This window comes from Girardinichthys multiradiatus, chromosome 20, assembly GCF_021462225.1.
Source record: "Girardinichthys multiradiatus isolate DD_20200921_A chromosome 20, DD_fGirMul_XY1, whole genome shotgun sequence".
NCBI classification, from domain to species: Eukaryota; Metazoa; Chordata; class Actinopteri; order Cyprinodontiformes; family Goodeidae; genus Girardinichthys; species Girardinichthys multiradiatus.
Window position 1 is genome coordinate 13,832,021 of NC_061812.1, and position 18,322 is coordinate 13,850,342.

General features: G+C 41.4%; 2 protein-coding genes across 4 annotated transcripts in view; one reads left to right on the forward strand and one right to left on the reverse strand.

Annotated features, from left to right (window-relative positions):
- Positions 1-427: 427 nt before the first annotated feature.
- Positions 428-7,442, forward strand: LOC124857403. 3 transcript variants are annotated; one of them, XM_047348657.1, is made up of 8 exons: positions 430-1,034; positions 2,006-2,062; positions 2,233-2,302; positions 2,478-2,795; positions 2,865-3,176; positions 6,171-6,254; positions 6,543-6,598; positions 6,719-7,442. In XM_047348657.1, the coding sequence occupies exons 2-8, from the start codon at positions 2,030-2,032 to the stop codon at positions 7,001-7,003; spliced, it is 1,158 nt and encodes a 385-aa protein (XP_047204613.1). In that variant the 5' UTR covers positions 430-1,034; positions 2,006-2,029; the 3' UTR covers positions 7,004-7,442. The 3 variants fall into 3 exon arrangements, with proteins under 3 accessions (XP_047204612.1, XP_047204613.1, XP_047204611.1); XM_047348655.1 differs by having other exon boundaries at positions 2,006-2,302; XM_047348656.1 differs by lacking the exon at positions 6,171-6,254 and having other exon boundaries at positions 428-1,034; positions 2,006-2,302.
- Positions 7,443-7,907: 465 nt separating this feature from the next.
- cand2 (cullin-associated and neddylation-dissociated 2 (putative)) overlaps positions 7,908-18,322 on the reverse strand; it is a 30,358-nt gene continuing 19,943 nt past the window's right edge. Inside the window, exons 16-24 of the mRNA XM_047348654.1 lie at positions 17,549-17,708; positions 11,635-11,775; positions 11,069-11,208; positions 10,685-10,860; positions 10,021-10,116; positions 8,876-9,045; positions 8,638-8,802; positions 8,423-8,530; positions 7,908-8,245 (exon numbers count right to left, since the gene is read on the reverse strand). Coding sequence (XP_047204610.1) covers positions 8,015-8,245; positions 8,423-8,530; positions 8,638-8,802; positions 8,876-9,045; positions 10,021-10,116; positions 10,685-10,860; positions 11,069-11,208; positions 11,635-11,775; positions 17,549-17,708 — 1,387 coding nt within the window. The 3' untranslated portion in view covers positions 7,908-8,014. The remainder of the gene's footprint in view (positions 8,246-8,422; positions 8,531-8,637; positions 8,803-8,875; positions 9,046-10,020; positions 10,117-10,684; positions 10,861-11,068; positions 11,209-11,634; positions 11,776-17,548; positions 17,709-18,322) is intronic.

Sequence of the window (18,322 nt, forward strand, 5' to 3'; positions counted from 1 at the left end):
TCCTCTCTGTCTTTGTCATGTTGGCATTGGTAGCTTATACCAACACTTTTAAGTATGTTTCAAATGCACAAAAAAGGAAAAGAAGACGCTTAACGACTACTGTGCTAAAATAACAAATGTCCCCTCACCTCCCACCATTGCAGAGTGTTTCAGGTATTTCCAGACTTAAGTTCACCACAGTCAAAAGACTGATTTAGACATAAAGTTACACATAGAATTTAGATATGGTAGCTGTGGACTGAGAACATTTTTCAGTAAAGTCCTAATTGTCATAAACCATTAGAACTCAGTAAGACCAAAATATAAATGCATTAGTGAACCACCAGTTGCCATGAAATGGTGGTTTGTTAGTGGACCAATATGCAGACAAGGGTGAGGGAGCCACAGGATGTGTAATATCGTCCTTTAATAATTTTAACTGGTGGACTTACAGGTAGCAGTGGAACATGAAACACAGACAGGGTTACAAAATATGGAAAAGGCAATCAACAGAGAAGTAGAGGTAATGGACATGGAGCAGGTAGTAGACAGGAGAAACCAAGTGGTGAGCAATGAAAACCAAAGGGTTTAAATACAGAGGTAGGGTGTAGAATGGACCAATGAACAAGGGGGGCTAATAAGTAGACGTATGGAGCAGCTGGTGACAGGGAGAATACATATCAACTGAAGGAGGGAGGCTAATAAACACAGATGAGCAGGGAGTCCCAGGAAGTAACAGAAACATCTGAACACAAGAATGAATCATGAACCTAAACTACAATGAATGAACTAAAATAACAGAAACTGAAGAACGTAAACAGAGGAGTGCAGAGAAAACAGATGAGGAGCTCATACTCACAACCTAACACAAGAGAGTTATGACATTAGTCTCACATTTCTCTTTATGTTGTGGCTAACCCAATATTTGGATTCAGGAAACACTCAAAAGAGGAACTCAATTCAAGAAGCTGGCTGTAAATGTTAGCACCCACAACTTTGCCACGAGTTCTTCAACATGAAGAGCATCTTTCTACTTATCCTCTCGCTGATGACAGGTAAATGAAAAGCTTCTGGCTGATTACATCATAAGGTTTGATTTGCTATGCTCTGATTATTAGCTATTTAAAGAAAGTTGCAGGAAGCTGCCTGCTTGCTAATCTTAGGACGAGAAACAGATTCCTTTCAACCCAAAAACACCGCCCAGCTTTAAAATAAAAATCATTCGGTAATAAACAGATTCCCTCCTGGAAGTGGATTGTCTTATGTATTTTTTTCAAGACACCCGATTGTAATTTTTAAGGAAATCACTCAAGCAAGAAGCAATTTCTAGGAAGCACCGACACACACTACAGTGTGGTGCTATACAAATTATTTAATCAACACTTATAGAATAAATATTTTATATTTAGTTCATGTTTTGTGTTGTGAATTATTAGTTTTATATCTCTTTTGTTGTTGTTGGTTGTGTTGGGATTTTTTGGGTTTGTTTTTTTACTTGATTTTGGCTGTTGTTTCCTTGTTCTTCAGTCCAGTCCATATATCAGACCATACTATGCAGTATGTGATTAATAAATATGGAATATGAACAAATGAAGGAAAGATTTCATATCAGGGCTATAAAACTGTCTCCAAAAGAAGGTGCCTGAAAGTCAAATAATAAAATCCAGCAAAGAGCTGATATCAGACCCAAGAGGTGCTGTTTATCATCAGTTGATCTTGTTGGATCAAAACAGATCTTTTTGAAATTACCAGCCAAGTTTTAAGCACTCAGCAACAGCAGTTGAAAATCAAACGTTTATGCAAGTAAAGTTATACAATTATTAGTTTGTTTAGATTTCATACTGCTGTCAATTAAATCAAATTAAATTTTAGTATTTCAAGATATAAAATCGCTAAAATAATAATTTAATTGTTTGTTTGTTTTTTAACAGGATAATTTTACCAGCGGTAGTCAGTTTAAAATAGATCTCTCAGTGTGGAATTGAGTAGATGACTGAAATCATCAAAACTTCACTTTCTTCTGCAGGTACTGAGTCCTTGACAGAAGTGAATGCATGCTGGGAAGGATGGGTGGAAATCACAAGTAAATATCCTCACGAAGAGAAAATATATGATAAAGTCCAAGTAGTTTCACCAGCTAGCACCATACAGAGCAATCAGACAGGAAAATGGGAAAAAAGTGACCAATTTTACCTGTACCATGATACAGTTAAAAAATATCTCAGGCTTATTGTTCAACCTTTTAAATCCAAGGACCGTGGAACATACTGTTTTAAATTTGGTCAAACCGCCCCAGCAGAAAGGAGAGAAGTAAAGATTGTTGGTAAGTGGCATTCAATGGGTGTTAAATGTATTAAACTTGACCTTCTGTTTTTCTGTTGAAATCTGGAATTATTATCAACATACAAAAAAAAAAAAAAGAGTAAACAATTTTTCCTTTACATAATGTATCAGTGTGACAATGTTTTACATGTTTATTTGTTTTGTTTTACGTACAGAAAAAAATCATTGCACGACAATCAATCAAACAGCTTACAGAGCAGCTAAAACCAGCATTAGATGTAATTATTCAGATCTGGATCAGTCCAAGATCAAGTTCATCTGCAAGGCCAACAATTATACTTGTAAGGAAATCTTAACAACACAGCTATCTAAGAGGTCAAAAGGAAGATTTAGCCTGACAGACATCAGCACTGGCTTCGATCTGTCAATCAGTCAAGTGTCTTTAAACGATGCTGGTGTCTACTGGTGTGGAGTGAAAGAAAAGGATGACAGTTACCGAGCTGGAATCACAAAAATACAGCTGAAGGTTAAAAGTAAGTCATTTGCATCTTCAGTTTTTCAGTAATTACTAAACAATACTAAAATCAATTTATTTTCCACAGATATCACGATCTTCAAAAGATATCCAACTGCAGGAACATCTTTAAGATTATTTTGCAAATACAGTGCAAATATCTCTAACCTTATAAAATTTATTTGTAAGGGAGAAAATCAAAACGAATGTCAGCACATTGGAAACACCACAAACACAAGTATGAAAGGCAGGTTTATGATGGACAACAAAATAAACCGAACCATAACAATAACATTGAGAAAAGTTATAGCAGCTGACTCAGGGACGTACTGGTGTGGAGCAGAGAACACTGACGAGGAACGCAGCAAAATATTCATCAGCATGTTTGTTGTGACAGTCGGTGAGTCATTATCTTTTATTCTGGTTCTGACCTGGGTTCAGACAGCTAAGTTGTATTGAAGTATGCCAAATATGCAGACATCCATGCAATAAGGAAATGGCAACTATATCGTTTTTCCTTGATTTTGCCTCGAAAGGTATAAAACACTGTTAAGTATTCTTAGATTACCTGTCTCCGATGATATTACAAGTAAACAATTTTAATTTCGTGAAAAAACTTCTATGTTTTTTGTCACTCATTTCAAAAAGTAAACTCACATATAGATTTATTACACATAGGGCCTGATCTTCAAAAGATTTGCGTGTACAAAACCGCACGCAAACCTGTTTGCGTCAGCAAAACTGATTTACAAACGAGGTGGTAATCGGATTGCGTGTGCAAAACAAGCGGACCTGCGGGCGCCAACTTTTTAGCTGTTCCGCCTTCATAGATATACGAAACATATGATAATGACCCAAACACGGCAATTCATGGGAGCAGAATATGCAAATATCATCCCTTACCATCCGCAATGCGATTTTCAAAGCCTGAAACGGTTTGCGGACGCAATTTATGCGTGTGGATTTAGCATGTTTGAAATGTAGGCGCTAACGTAAAAATGTCTGCTGTCACTTTGGCCAGAAGGAGGCATAGATAGAATGGCAGATGACAGGGAGAGGGGATCTTCTGTACATTTGCCAACAGACCTGGGTTATCAAAAATAAAAGTATTAAAAATAGATGAAAATAGAGGATTCTATGTAGGATTTTCTAAGCTTTGATTTGGAGCCAGTCACAAACAAAAGCCATGATATTTCTCCTATGGTAAAACTCCTTGTAACACTCCATACAATCCAGTTTAACATTGCTGCCAGTGATCTGCTGAATGCACACAAACCTGATCATGGCAAAATGCACACATAATTGATCAAGCGCGCACAGCCTGTAATCGCACATCATGCAAAAGTGTTTTGATGTTTATAATATAATTAATAGGAAAGAACTAAAGCCATTATAAGGCAGATTAAATCATTCATTTGAAAACTGGATAATAAAATCACTTCTTTAAAACTTCTTAGTGAGTAAAATCACTATTTTAAGACAGCTTTTTGTGGTGACAAAGACGGTGTATGCTTCAACCTTGTCAATAAACAAAACACATTGCACAGTAAGGTTATGTTTCACAAAGGTGAAATTAATGTTGGTGTTTATGGCATTCAATTTTACCATGCTCAGTATTTCACATCTTCAATTTATTTCAAGTTAATTTTTGTTACTGTGACCCCTCATACACACCCGCAATTTATTTGTAGTACACGCAAATTAGCAGCGCTGTTTAGGATCTTTGAAGATCAGGCCCATAGTGTGAAATAGTTCAAGGATTTATTTCTATTTTGATGATTATGGCTGACAGATAATAAGAACCCAAATAAACGAAGGTGCAAAAAAGTTGGTCCTCCTTTTACATCAATTATTGCTTCAACGTGACATGGTATGGAGGCAATCAGCCTGTTGCATTGCTGAGATGTAATGGAAGCCCAGGTTCCTTTGATAACGGCCTTCAGGTCTGACCCTTGACAATACCCCATAGGTTCTCTTTATAATTCAGGTCAGGTGAGTTTGTGGGTAAGTCAAGTACTGTAACCATGGTAATTGAACCAGGTTTTGATACCGTTGGCAGTGTGGCCAGGTGCCAAGCCCTGCTGGAAAATTAAATCAGAAAGAGGCATGAGGTGCCCTAATCTTCTTATTGTTGATGGCTGTGTTGACTGTGGACTAATTAAAACAAAGTGGACCAACACCAGCAGATGACATGACATCCCAAACCATCACTGACTGTGGAACCATTACACTGGACTTCAAGCAACATGGATTCCATACCTCTTCACTTTTCCTCCAGACTCTGGGACCTTGATTTCCAAATAAAATGCTAAATTTATTACAATCTGAAAAGAGGACTTTGGATCACTGAGTAACAGTCCAGGTCTTTTCCGCCTTAGCCCGGGTAAGACACCTGTAGTCCATGTGTTGATCTGTGCAAAGCTGCCCTTGATGCGTTGACCCCAACCTCAATCCACTTCTTAAAAAACTCCCTCAAATTCTTCAGTGGATTTTGCTTGACAATCCTCTCAAGGTTGTGGTTATCCCTGTTGCTTATACACAATTTCCTACCACACTTTGTCCTACCATCAACTTTTTATGTATATGGATGCAGCATTCTGTGAACAACCAGCTTCTTTAGCAAGGACATTTTCTATCTTACCTTCCTTGTGGAGGGTGTCAATTAGTGTCCTTTGAACATCTCTCAAGTCAGCAGTCTCTGTGGTTGTGTAGCCTACTGACCTGTCTGAGAGATCATCTAGAGGCTCAGGAAAGTTTTGCAAGTGTTCTGAGTTAATTAGCTGATTAAGGTGTGCCACAAGTTTCCAATATTTACCATTTTCACAATATTGAAATTTGTCCGAGATACTGAATTTTTGGGCTTTCATTATCTGTAAACCATAATCATCAAAAAAATAAAATAAAGGCTTGTAATATTTTGCTATATGTGTAATTAATCTATATAAGTTTCATTTTCTGAAATGTAGGGCAAAACGTATGGAGCTTTTTCATGATATTCTAATCTTTTAGCTTTTTTTTGTGTCCAATGTTGTCCCACATGAACATATTCTTTGTTATATATTACAGGTGCATCTCAATATATTAGAATATGATAGAAAATGTATTAATGTCTGTAATTCACTAATCAGAGGGCGATATATGTTGAATATGTATGTCTTTTAATTTTGCTGATTATGAGTTACAGTTAATTAAAACTAACCATTTTTCAACATCCACATCTCATGCTTCCTCAAACCACTCAGCAACTATGCCTGTAAATACATTTAGTGAAAGACTACTGCATTTGCGTTTTATAATGAAAAAAGATGATTCAATCATTTCCAACAATTTTATAATTGATTTATTTATGCGTGTATGATGAGTGCTTGATCACAACTGTATCTGTATGTTGTAGATGGCACGAAGAACTCTTTGATCATTACTACAGTTGTGCTGGTGGTTCTGCTTTTGGTGATAATTTTGATCCTTATTTGCAAACGTAAGAATATCCATTATTTGTTTGAACAGAAAACAGCCATTTGTACATGCCATATTATTAAATGAAACCACATTGTTACAGTTTCCATGCGCAGATTAAATTTAAAGAGCCACGGCAGAAGGATGACAATTTTTGCTCATTTCTCAGACAGATAGATTTTTTCCTAAATCTGTAATGAATAATAATAAATGAAGTGGTAGTCTTGGTTTAAATGAAAGTTTTTTTTGTTGTTTTTTTATTAAATCCTATCTATGACTTTCCATATCTTTTTCTTCTGTTTCTGAAAAGGACGTTCACATTCAAAAAACACTGAATCGAGAGCATCAGAACAACATCCTGCAGAGGTTAGTGTTTAAATGTGTATCTTTTATGTAAAAGTGTTGCTGTACAAATACATTTTGTCTTGCCTGTGACCAGGTTTCTGCAATTTTCAGTAAAAAATATGTGTTTTATTCCTACCTTAGGAGTGTGTCTATGAAGAGGTACAGGAGCATCAGCCAGCCCCAGTGACTTCTATTTATGCCACTGCCAACAATCCCACAAATGATACCACCTTGGTGGAGTACTCATTTATCAACTTTCAAAGCACTTCAGACAATAAAGCTGACAGAGAATCTCTGAATCCCAGATCTGTTCCGAAGTACAGCCAGAACCCAACCATCTCAAATGATCAGCCATACAGATCTACAGACAAAACTCTTTACTCCACATTTATGGAGACACAACAGAAGAAAAATCAAATAAACTGAATTCTGCTACACATTCCTACCCTGACCAATTGATAGAGTTAAATGAATCTGGAATTAATTTACCGTCTTACATTTATGTTTTCTGCTTTGTTTATAATTTACTTATTTGAGCTCATTATTTTATCAAGTTAGCATGATCACCTGTACCTACAAATTTAGCCAGCCTATTGAAGATTTTATAAATATGTTAAAAGTTTTGTGGTTCTACAAAAAGTTGCTTTATCACAGCTTAATGCACTTCTTTATAACTGCTTACTGGATTGTTATGTAATTATGATCATGTGATTGCTTATTTTTTAGTTTGGTTAGTTCCTATTTTTATGAAAAACAAAGTCTACCATATATCAGTATATACATTATTTTTATTACTTATTGGAATATAATAATTTTACCACATTTTGTTTGTATTGTTCAATTCAATTCAGTTTATTTATATAGCGCCAATTCACAACACGTCGTCTCAAGGCACTTCACAAAGGTCAAGTACATACATTCCAATTAATCCTAATCTTTGAACAGGGCAGTCAGATTCAGTTATTTATTCAAATTGGATAAAACGTTTCTCTGTCTAAGGAACATATAAATTCCCTATGTGTGTTAAAAAAAACATACCACTTATCAGCCACCTAACAGTTTGTCTGTAATTTACCGTAAATTGTCATAAGTACAGGAAAGATGATGCTAGGAGGTTATATATGGGGAAAATGTACATGGCGCCCTGCTGATTTTACATGTTTGCTCACAGAATAAAGTTTTTTGTAAGATCTTATGATCTTTCGAAATGGCACTTCTATGGTAAGGTTTTGTGAAAACAGTATAACATATCTGCAATGCTGTTTGCACAGTTTATGATTTGAACTTAATAGTCACTCCAACTGGAAAAAGGCAGTATATTCAGAAAAAATATATTTGAAAGTTTATTCAGCCCTCTTTCACAGCATATAATAAGATCTATTTAGGCAGAAACGAAGTTCACACAGTAACAAAGCATCTAAAACCAGCAGTCATTGTTTAGCTTATATCCATGCCCTCTGTGGGGCCCATGCCTCCTCCCTCCCCTCCCTGGACACTCTGGTAGATGGACGCCATGTCAGCGTTGGATCTAATCTGGTTGGCGAATTCGGCCATGCTAGGACTTCTCTCCACCTCCGGCACAGCCAGCAGGGCGGCGACAGCGCGCATAGCAGAGCGCCGCAGTTCCTCCTGCTTCTCAAACTCCTGCTTTACAGAGCCGGCTTTTACCTGCAGATTGTAGGAGGTGTCATACAGTGTATCTCATGTTGCTTTTTATATATATTTTTCGCCTAACTAGTTATCGCCCCAAAGTTTCAGGTCACCAAACTGTATCAAATGCCATTTGAAAACGGTCCTATTTTTGTATCTCAGTAATAATTTCATAGAAGGTGTGTATTTCAGTACTTTGGTGGTGCAGGTAGCTTTAAGAGGTTCCACCAGTCGGTCCAGTCTTTGGAGGACAGCAGCAGGGCACAAAGAAACCAGTCTGGCCAACATCAAGAAGGTCAACATCTACAGAGGAGAAAAAAAACATGATTACATGTCATGAAGAAATATAAGTACGCTTGACATTTAGCACTTGTGATGTAATTATATAACTTTATTTATTTCCTGCTCACCCTGATATCATAGTGGTCTTTAAGTCCTTCCTCCACATGATCCAGAAACTGCAGGACATCCAGCCCCTCTAGACAGCTGTCCAGCAGAGTGTACATACACTCAAATGCTGCTTTACGCACGTCCAAACCATCATCCACTGTGTGTTTGAAGGGACCCATCTCCACCTGTGGTGCACATGCAAAGCATAAGATCTGCACAGATCATTATTATCTTGAGAGTCTCCATCAGCAAACGCACCTCCCTGATGAGGTCCTTTCTGATCTGGGTTTCCTTGTAAAGGTGAGGCAAGACTGTTCCCAGGAGACCTTGGACCAGAGATGGTTTGTTATGAGCCGCAGAGTTAAACATCACCAAGGCGACACGGCGCACGTTAATGTCACTGTCCTGCAGGGTCTTCAGAAACTCTCCTATCAAAAAGTGAACCAGTGTGATTAAATCTCAGTATAAATACAGTTGTTCTGTGTTGAGGTGTGTGTTGTGTATAGTTGCAGGAAGAAAGTCATTGTTGAAAGAAAGCCATAAGAATTCCCCTCAATTTGCCACAAGCAGTGAAGATGACACAGCAATTATTTGCTCAGGTCAGATGAGACAAACATTGATCTTTTGGCTTTCTCACCCTGAACACCCCATTCCCACCATTAAACATAGTGTTAGTAGCATAATGCCATGAAAACCTTTTCAACTTAAACATAATGCACTACTTTGTGTTATTCGACCACATAGAGTAAAATAAAATTCTTTGTAGTTTGGGTGGGCAACACAACAAATGTGAAAAAGTTCAAGGGTCATGAACACTTTGCAAGGAATAATGTATTCAGAATGCTAAAACAAAAACTTCATGGCAGCTAAGTTCAACATTGTTGTGGCTAAAAGTGAAAGACAGCTTAAATTTTGAAAAACATTTTCTTGGAAAATTGACAGAGCCTTGAAACGAAATCGAGCTCGAGGCTTATGGCTGTCCGAGGCTTCAATGAGCACAGGCTCATCACAGCTGAAGAGCTGAGGCTGAAGAAGGTGGATCCGACGCAACAGAATCGAAAACAGCAATATGTCATGTTTTCTTTGACCTGTTTAATTGAACCTGTTTAATGTTCCAAACCAAATCTGATTATTTCTGAATTAGTATGTCACATTAAGCCTGTAAAACATTTAAAAAGTTATATCACCAGAAACTAAGCATGTATGCAACATAACAGAGGCTCAGCTGAGAGGTAACATGGTGCTCTTTACATGAGGTTCCTCAGAAAGTTTGTTGTTGGATAATCTTAAGTCTGTACACAAACTTTGGTAAGAATAATCACGTGTGTAATAAAAGGTTATTGTAGTTTTGTTTTCCAAAAGTGAACCAAAAGTAAAGATTTGCACCTGATCCTGTATTTTACCTATGGAGTCTTTCAGCAGTGAGTCTATGGGAGCAGGATGGTCAACGATAGTGAACTTTACAGCTGTTACCACTGTGCTGCGGGCCAGAGGGGAACCTGTAATACAACAAGTGAGGGAAGAGTATTAAAAGTTGCTGCCACTTTATAAGATGGCTTATCTACTGTAAGTTATTAAAAACAACTATGCAAATGATTTTTCTGTTCAATTTTCAGTTTCAGTTGCGGTGAACTTTACGAAGACATCAGTGCAAAGCTGGTTTGGTTATTTTCTACTATTCTCTGTAAAACACTTTGCTGTAAGTGGTTTATAAATAAACGTTGATTAAGTTTGATTGATTAACAAAAGAACACCCTTCATTTGTAAATGGGTTTTACTATGATTAAAACTGCGAGAGTGACAACCATAATCTCAATCATTCAGTTAAGATACTGGAGAGACACATTTCTTAAGAAGAGTTTGATTATTGCAGCTGTTAAAGAACAAAAACACCGTTTGACAATTTTCAAAACTGATCATTTCATATTTTCTCTTTTTATTCTATAACTGGGTATATTAAAGCTCTTTAGATTCTACAGCGGAACAAAATGTTAATGCTGTAAAACTTAACAGGTGAGATCCAACATGCTTAAGTAACAGGAAAAAATAACTCAGCCCCCACTGTACCAGCTTTAAGCTGTTGTTTTAGTCTGGGCAAAAGTTGTGCAGGGTTGACTAAGGTCAGTTTTCCCAGGCATTCAGCCACTAGGTTCCTGGTCCCCTCCTCCTGACTCTCACAGTGCTGAAACAACAAAGCCCAGATCGACTCCACATGAGGTGAGAGACTAGAGGCTGGGCATGCGCTGAGCAGAGAAAGAGAAAAAAAAATTAATTAATACTTAATATTAACTGTAGGGCACTAAAGAGCATAAACTTGCCCAGCTCTGTTAAACCTTTGATTTAAAATAAAGATTTTAGATGATGGAGAGAAAAAAACTCAGCAAAGTTACAACAGCAAATAATAAAAGAAGTGTTTTGCATATAATGCCCAACAAAATCGTGAACACCCACCTGATGACCTCTTTTAGTGAGTGAAGCAACAGGTATTGTCTTCGTGGCTGAGCTGAGATCTCCTTCAAAATAAATGGCAGAAACTCATTCAGGCTACCGACTGCCATGCCTCCTAAAGCGCAGGAAGCCGCTGTTTTTATCTGGAAACACAGAAATCTGTGTATGTAGTTTTTCTTACAACAAGCTGTTACAACAGGGGTGTTTTCTCTGAATATGTGAAGTCAAGCTCTGGAGACCAGAGAGTGAAATATTTATTTGTTCTTCGTGCCTTTCTGTTTTCTGCAGGTTTGGAGAAGCTATCAAGCATCCCAGTGAAGAGTAAAATCTAACATTGCTATCCAAAATGCCAGGGTTTGACAAAAGGCACACTGGAAATGTTACACTGAAAAGCTGCTGATTGCCAAATATGTGCGTTTAACATCCAAAACATTTGTAATCCATAACATAAAGAATAAACCATTATTTGTTTTTATTTTATTTCTATTTATAACATGTATAACTATTTATAACATGTATAAACAAGTTCAAGTATTTTTTTTAATCTTTTTTTATTATTTATGTTTTACCTCCTCATAGGTTGAGGAGAAGGCCTCTAAGATGACTCCCTGAACCTCCTTACTTCCTCCCAGACTGCCGTTCCTCCCAACCTCACCCAAACACAACAGAGCCAGAACACGGGCTGACTCTGGAGAGCTGGCAGTCTTCACCTGAGGGAAGAGAGAAAAGAGCGTTAATGAAACACCCAGAATGACATAACTGGTGCCATAGTTCACCAAAATAATAGAAAAGAGTCTGTGAAGTAAAATATATGTTTTGTAATGTAATAGGTGACAGAAATTGTCAGGATCTGGAGTCATCTGCTGCCTGCTGCTAACACCTTTCCAACACTAGGTGCCGCCAGTAGGAGAGTCCTGAGGCGACAGGTGTTGCGCATCTATTCATCAGCTGAGAAGCATAAAGAGGATGGTTTCCAACACTTCGTCACCTGAGTGTTTTGCCTCCGTGGCAATCTTCTGGCCAGCTCTGAAAAACTTTGCAAGAATTGCTGTGAAGGATTTTTTGAAGTATTTTCGTTGTGTGAAATTTAACTTCCCTTGTTACCTGTTCCAGGTGCGATTTCTGCCTGACCTGTCCCAGTCCTCCATTGTGGTACTGGCTATTTCCTGGAATTGGACTGAACCTGGCAAGCGGGGCTTCTTTCCTGACTCTTATCCTCTCCCTGGTGGTTTCCCCGGTGTCTCCAGTAAGAGAATGTTTCAGTTGGGTCATATTCTGAGGTTCAGCCACTAATCATTTCTCTTTGTGTTCTTTCAGTGACGGGAGATTAGATTCGCCGCTTCTGTTGTGCTTGACCAAGTTTTCAATAAACTTTTTTACTCTCTGCATGTGGGTTAAGTCGGCTGTAAAAATCATGACAGAACACTCAGGCCAGCCTAACCCAGCGGAGACCCTTCAGAGAACTTTAGCTGAACATAGTCAGCAGATTCATGCACACGGTTCCACTCTCCAAACCCTCCTAGACCGGCCGCTGCAAACAAACCAGCAGCTAGAGCATTTGGCATCGCTGTTTCGAGGTGCTTGTAGTCCCGAGTCTGCCGCATCCATTGGGGGCGCTGCGGAGCCCCTGGAGGTCCAACATCAGCCACCTTTCCGAGAGGTTACTTCTCCTCACCCTGAGAAGTTCTCCGGATTTTTACTCCAGTGTAATTTGATGTCTTGGTCTTGTTAACCGGGAGAGCGCTCCGGTGGGCGGAGGCACGATGTTCCAACTGCACTAGTTTCGGTGTGTCTTATGAGGTTTTCATTAAGGAGTTTAAACAGACTTTTGATGTAGCTTCAGATCAGTCCTGTACTGCCCACAGGTTGTGGGCGCTAAAACAGCGGAATCGTTCTTTATCTGATTTTTCTATTTATTTCCGTACATTGGCTGCGTCCTCAGGCTGGAGCGCATTAAAGGCTGCGTTTTTTCAGTCTCTGGACGAGCCCATTAAGGACGAGTTAGCCCTCTTAGAGGAACCAGAGGGGTTAGATAAGTACATTGATTTGGCTGTCCGCATTGATTCTCGCCTACGGGAGGGTTCGCTCCGAGAGGGCAGTGGGGCGGTCTTCCCCGTTTCCCTCGTCCCCATTACCAGTATCATTGGAGCCTCAAGTCAGCCACCCCGAGACCGAGCCCATGCAGGTAGGGAGAGCCAGTCTCTCGCCTGGAGAGCAACGACGACGCCGGGAGGCTAACCAATGTTTTTATTGTGGTGCCTCCGGCCATTTCATTTTCGCTTGTCCTGTCCGGCCAAAAGGGCGGGTCCACCGGCTGTGATGGGGCAACTGGTGGACCAATCCTCCAGTAGTAAAACCCCTCGATTCACGTTATCGGCTACCTTATTTTTGAATCATCACGCTGAGGTTTTATCTGCCCTAGTTGACTCTGGCTGCGATTTGAACTTGATTGATTATGATTTTGTTTCCAAGAAACAAATTGCCATAGAGAAGTTGGCCCAGCCCCATCGGGTTTTAGCCTTGGATGGGTTATCACTACATGAGATCCATCAGACACAGCCACTTGAGCTTGTTTTGTCCGGTAATCACCGAGAACAGGTGTCTTTTTATGTTTTTCCCATTGCTCAGAGTACGTTAGTACTCGGTTTCCCCTGGCTCCAGCGTCATAACCCCCATATTAATTGGGTGGATTTGCAGGTGGAGGCTTGGTCTGAGGGTTGTCTCAGTTCATGTTTGCAGTCAGCCGTCTGCCCTACCACCCCTGGTGAGGAAGGTGAAGAGGAGGAACTCCCAGATTTAACCAGTGTCCCCTCCGAGTATTACGACCTCAAAATGGTTTTTAGTAAATCTCGGGCTCTGTCTCTGCAGCCTCATCGACCGTACGATTGCGCCATTAACCTCCTCCCAGGTGCTCCTTTGCCCTCCAGTCGGCTCTATAGCATCTCTAGGCCGGAGAGAAGGGTAATGGAGAAATATATTGCGGAGTCTTTAGCCGCGGGAATTATCCGTCCTTCTTCATCTCCTTTAGGGGCGGGGTTCTTTTTTGTGGGGAAAAAGGACGGAGGGTTACGCTCTTGTATAGACTATAGGGGTTTGAATGCAATTACAGTAAAGGGTAAATATCCTCTTCCTTTGTTAGCTTCTGCAATTGAGCCTATACATGGCGCTGTTGTTTTCTCTAAGCTGGACCTGAGAAATTCCTACCACTTAGTCAGAATCCGCCAGGGAGATGAGTGGAAGACGGCATTCAAGACTCCCCTGGGACATTTTGAATATCTAGTTATGCCTTTCGGCCTAAGTAATGCCTCAGCAGTTTTTCAGGCACTCGTCAACGACGTGTTGAGAGATTTTTTGAATATTTTTGTATTTGTATACCTGGACGACATTTTGATTTTTTCCAGAAGTCTCGAGGAACACCGCCGCCATGTTAGACAGGTCCTACAGCGCCTCCTCGAGAACAGACTGTATGTTAAAGTGGAAAAGTGCGACTTCCATCAGTCGACCGTCAGCTTCCTGGGGTTTGTGTTGGAGGAGGGAAAGGTTCGTGCTGACCCAGGGAAGGTTTGAGCAGTGATGGACTGGCCAGTACCTGACTCCCGGAGGAAGTTGCAGCAGTTCTTGGGGTTCGCCAACTTCTACCAAAGGTTTATTAGAAATTACAGCCAGATGGCGGCCCCATTAACTGCGCTAACTTCCACCAAGACGACCTTCAGCTGGGGACCGGAGGCCGAGACCGTCTTCACCCGACTGAAGAGGCTGTTCTCCCAGGCGCCAGTTCTGATTCATCCTGACTCTACAAGGCAGTTTACACTGGAGGTAGACGCCTCGGATACCGGGGTGGAGCGGTTCTCTCCCAGCTCTCAGACCGGGATGGAAGGCTTCACCCCTGCGCCTTTTTCTCCCGTCGGCTGACCCCTGCTGAACGGAACTACCAGGTTGGCCCTAGAGGAGTGGAGGCATTGGCTGGAGGGTGCCGAACACCCCGTGTTGGTCTGGACAGACCATAAAAATTTGTCGTACATCCAGTCAGCTAAGCGTCTTAATGCACGTCAATCACGTTGGTCACTTTTCTTTTCCTGGTTTAATCTGTCTATTTCTTTTAGGCCAGGACCCAAGAACCTCAAACCTGACGCTCGGTCCCGCCAATTCGGACCTGAAGATTCAGAAAAAAAGGCCGAGTCCATCCTGCCGCCAAGTTGTACAGTGGGCTCGTTAACCTGGGAGATAGAGGACCTGGTGCAGCGAGCCCTCCCTGATGATCCTGGGCCAGGAACTGGACCCCCTGGAAGGAACTACGTTCCAGCTTCAGTGCGATCCAGATTGGTCGGCTGGTTCCATTCGGCCAAGTTCTCCGCCCACCCTGGTGTCAGTAGGACCATCGCCGCAATTTCCAGAAGTTATTGGTGGCCGTCGCTTCACAGAGACGTTAGGGAGTATGTGAATGCCTGCGCCACATAAGCTAGAAGCAAGTCCTCAAATCGACCTCCCGCAGGTTTGCTCCAGCCTCTCAGCATCCCCGGCCAACCCTGGTCCCATGTGGCCTTGGACTTTGTCACGGGCCTACCACGTTCTCAAGGGATGACCGTAATTATGACCATTATCGACCGGTTCTCCAAGGCCTGCCACGTGGTTCCTCTCAGAAAGCTGCCATCGGCCCTCCAAACAGCTAGATTGATGGTCAAACATGTTTTCCGCCTGCATGGCATCCCCAGTGACCTGTTGTCCGACAGAGGGCCTCAGTTTACTTCCCGTGTCTGGAGACATTTCTGTGACTCCTTGGGGGCGAAGGTGGCGCTAACCTCTGGTCATCACCCCCAGTCTAATGGCCAGGTGGAGCGCCTCGTAACGTCCACTTGTCCCGCTGAATGGAGCGACCACTTGGGGTGGATTGAATACGCTCACAACTCCCATGTCTCTTCATCCACCAGCTATTCCCCTTTCGAAGCCTCCTTGGGATACCAGCCCCCGTTGTTCCCGTCGGAGGAGAAGGACATCACTGTTCCTACTGTACGACACCACATCCGGGTATGGAACGCCGCCAGCCGGGCGCTTCACCGGACAGCAGCCCAAAACAAACGCTTCGCAGACCGTCGACGTCTACCCGCTCCTAGTTACCTCGCTGGTCAGAAGGTTTGGCTGCCCGCACGGGACATACCGCTTAAGTCCCTGTCCAGAAAGCTTTCTCCCAGGTTCATTGGGCCCTACGTGGTTGATTCTCTTGTTGGTCCTGCCTCTGTTCGCCTCCGTCTGCCTCCCAGTCTCCGTGTTCACCCTGTTTTTTATGTTTCTCAATTGAAGCTTGTCCAGACCAGCCCGCTCTGCCCTCCGGCCTTGCCCCCTCTGCCCGCCCGGGACTTTCAGGGCCACCCTGTTTACTCTGTTCGCCGCATTGTGGCCTCTGAACGACGGGGACGTGGATGTCAGTACCTCGTCGACTGGGAGGGGTACGGTCCGGAGGACCACTCCTGGGTTCCGGGTTCCTTCATCGTCGATCCCTCCCTGATCCGGGATTTCCGGGCCTCCCAAGCCGCGTCTTCTGGGCCGCCAGGAGGCGGCCGTTGACGGGTGGTGGTGTCAGGATCTGGAGTCATCTGCTGCCTGCTGCTAACACCTTTCCAACACTAGGTGCCACCAGTAGGAGAGTCCTGAGGCGACAGGTGTTGCGCATCTATTCATCAGCTGAGAAGCATAAAGAGGATGGTTTCCAACACTTCGTCGCCTGAGTGTTTTGCCTCCGTGGCAATCTTCTGGGAAGCATAAAGAGGATGGTTTCCAACACTTCGTCGCCTGAGTGTTTTGCCTCCGTGGCAATCTTCTGGCCAGCTCTGAAAAACTTTGCAAGAATTGCTGTGAAGGATTTTTTGAAGTATTTTCGCTGTGTGAAATTTAACTTCCCTTGTTACCTGTTCCAGGTGCGATTTCTGCCTGACCTGTCCCAGTCCTCCATTGTGGTACTGGCTATTTCCTGGAATTGGACTGAACCTGGCAAGCGGGGCTTCTTTCCTGACTCTTATCCTCTCCCTGGTGGTTTCCCCGGTGTCTCCAGTAAGAGAATGTTTCAGTTGGGTCATGTTCTGAGGTTCAGCCACTAATCATTTCTCTTTGTGTTTTTCAGTGACAGGAGATTAGATTCGCCGCTTCTGTTGTGCTTGACCAAGTTTTCAATAAACTTCTTTATTTAACAAGTTCTCTGGGTGTCTCTGCATGTGGGTTAATTCGGCTGTAAAAATCATGACAGAAATGTAGGTTTAGCAGTTTGATCATCTCTTATTTTTGTTTTTCTACAGAATTATTCATACCCCTGGAACGCTTTTATATTTTGTCATATTACAACCACAAACAGAGAATTTCATTGGGATTTTAGGTGACAGACTAACACAAAGTGGTACATGATACTTTGAAAGGTACTTTATATATATAACTGAAAATAATGAGATACTTTGTACCATTATAGAGTGGATTCAGGCATGTAGAGTCACGCACCTGCTGTATAAGGTTGGTCACGGTGCCAGGTGTCTCTTTTGGAGAAGCAGAGGACAGAGCTGCCACACAGCGAGCCACAGAGTGGTAGGACTGTCTGTGCAGGACGTCTGCAGAGGTCTTAGAGCTCTGAAACGGCTCCATTAGAGACTTCAGCAACTGACTAGAAAAGATTGGATGAGAGCGTTATCACAGATCCTTCCTCCCAGCATTTGTTTGACTTTACAACCATCACTGCTCCCAGTAAACTCAATAAGTGTTTGCATCTCTGATGTTATGTGCAGTTTTTGCATTTCTTGTAAGTCTCTTATTGTTTTTGTGCAAAAATGGAAATGAACATGTTGTATATTTTATATTTTTGCTGCACAGTATTTTTTTCTTATGCTATAAATTTGCCCTTACTGTACATAGTTATCATTTTTGTTTAATAAATCTAAATAAAGTGTGTATTTTTGTTTTTGTTTTTTTATTTGATGTCAGATTTCAGAACCGGGCAAAGACCAGATCATTGTTAATACAGGTCCTTCTCAAAATATTAGCATATTGTGATAAAGTTCATTATTTTCCATAATGTCATGATGAAAATTTAACATTCATATATTTTAGATTCATTGCACACTAACTGAAATATTTCAGGTCTTTTATTGTCTTAATACGGATGATTTTGGCATACAGCTCATGAAAACCCAAAATTCCTATCTCACAAAATTAGCATATCATTAAAAGGGTCTCTAAACGAGCTATGAACCTAATCATCTGAATCAACGAGTTAACTCT

What these genes read in the sequence shown, in the direction of transcription:
- LOC124857403 (XM_047348655.1), top strand. Translation starts at nt 995, where the DNA reads ATGAAGAGCATCTTTCTACTTATCCTCTCGCTGATGACAG. An exon ending in TATCCTCTCGCTGATGACAG is followed by an intron (nt 1,035 to 2,005) that starts GTAAATGAAAAG and finishes TTTCTTCTGCAG; the next exon opens with GTACTGAGTCCTTGACAGAA. An exon ending in CAGAACAACATCCTGCAGAG is followed by an intron (nt 6,599 to 6,718) that starts GTTAGTGTTTAA and finishes TTCCTACCTTAG; the next exon opens with GAGTGTGTCTATGAAGAGGT.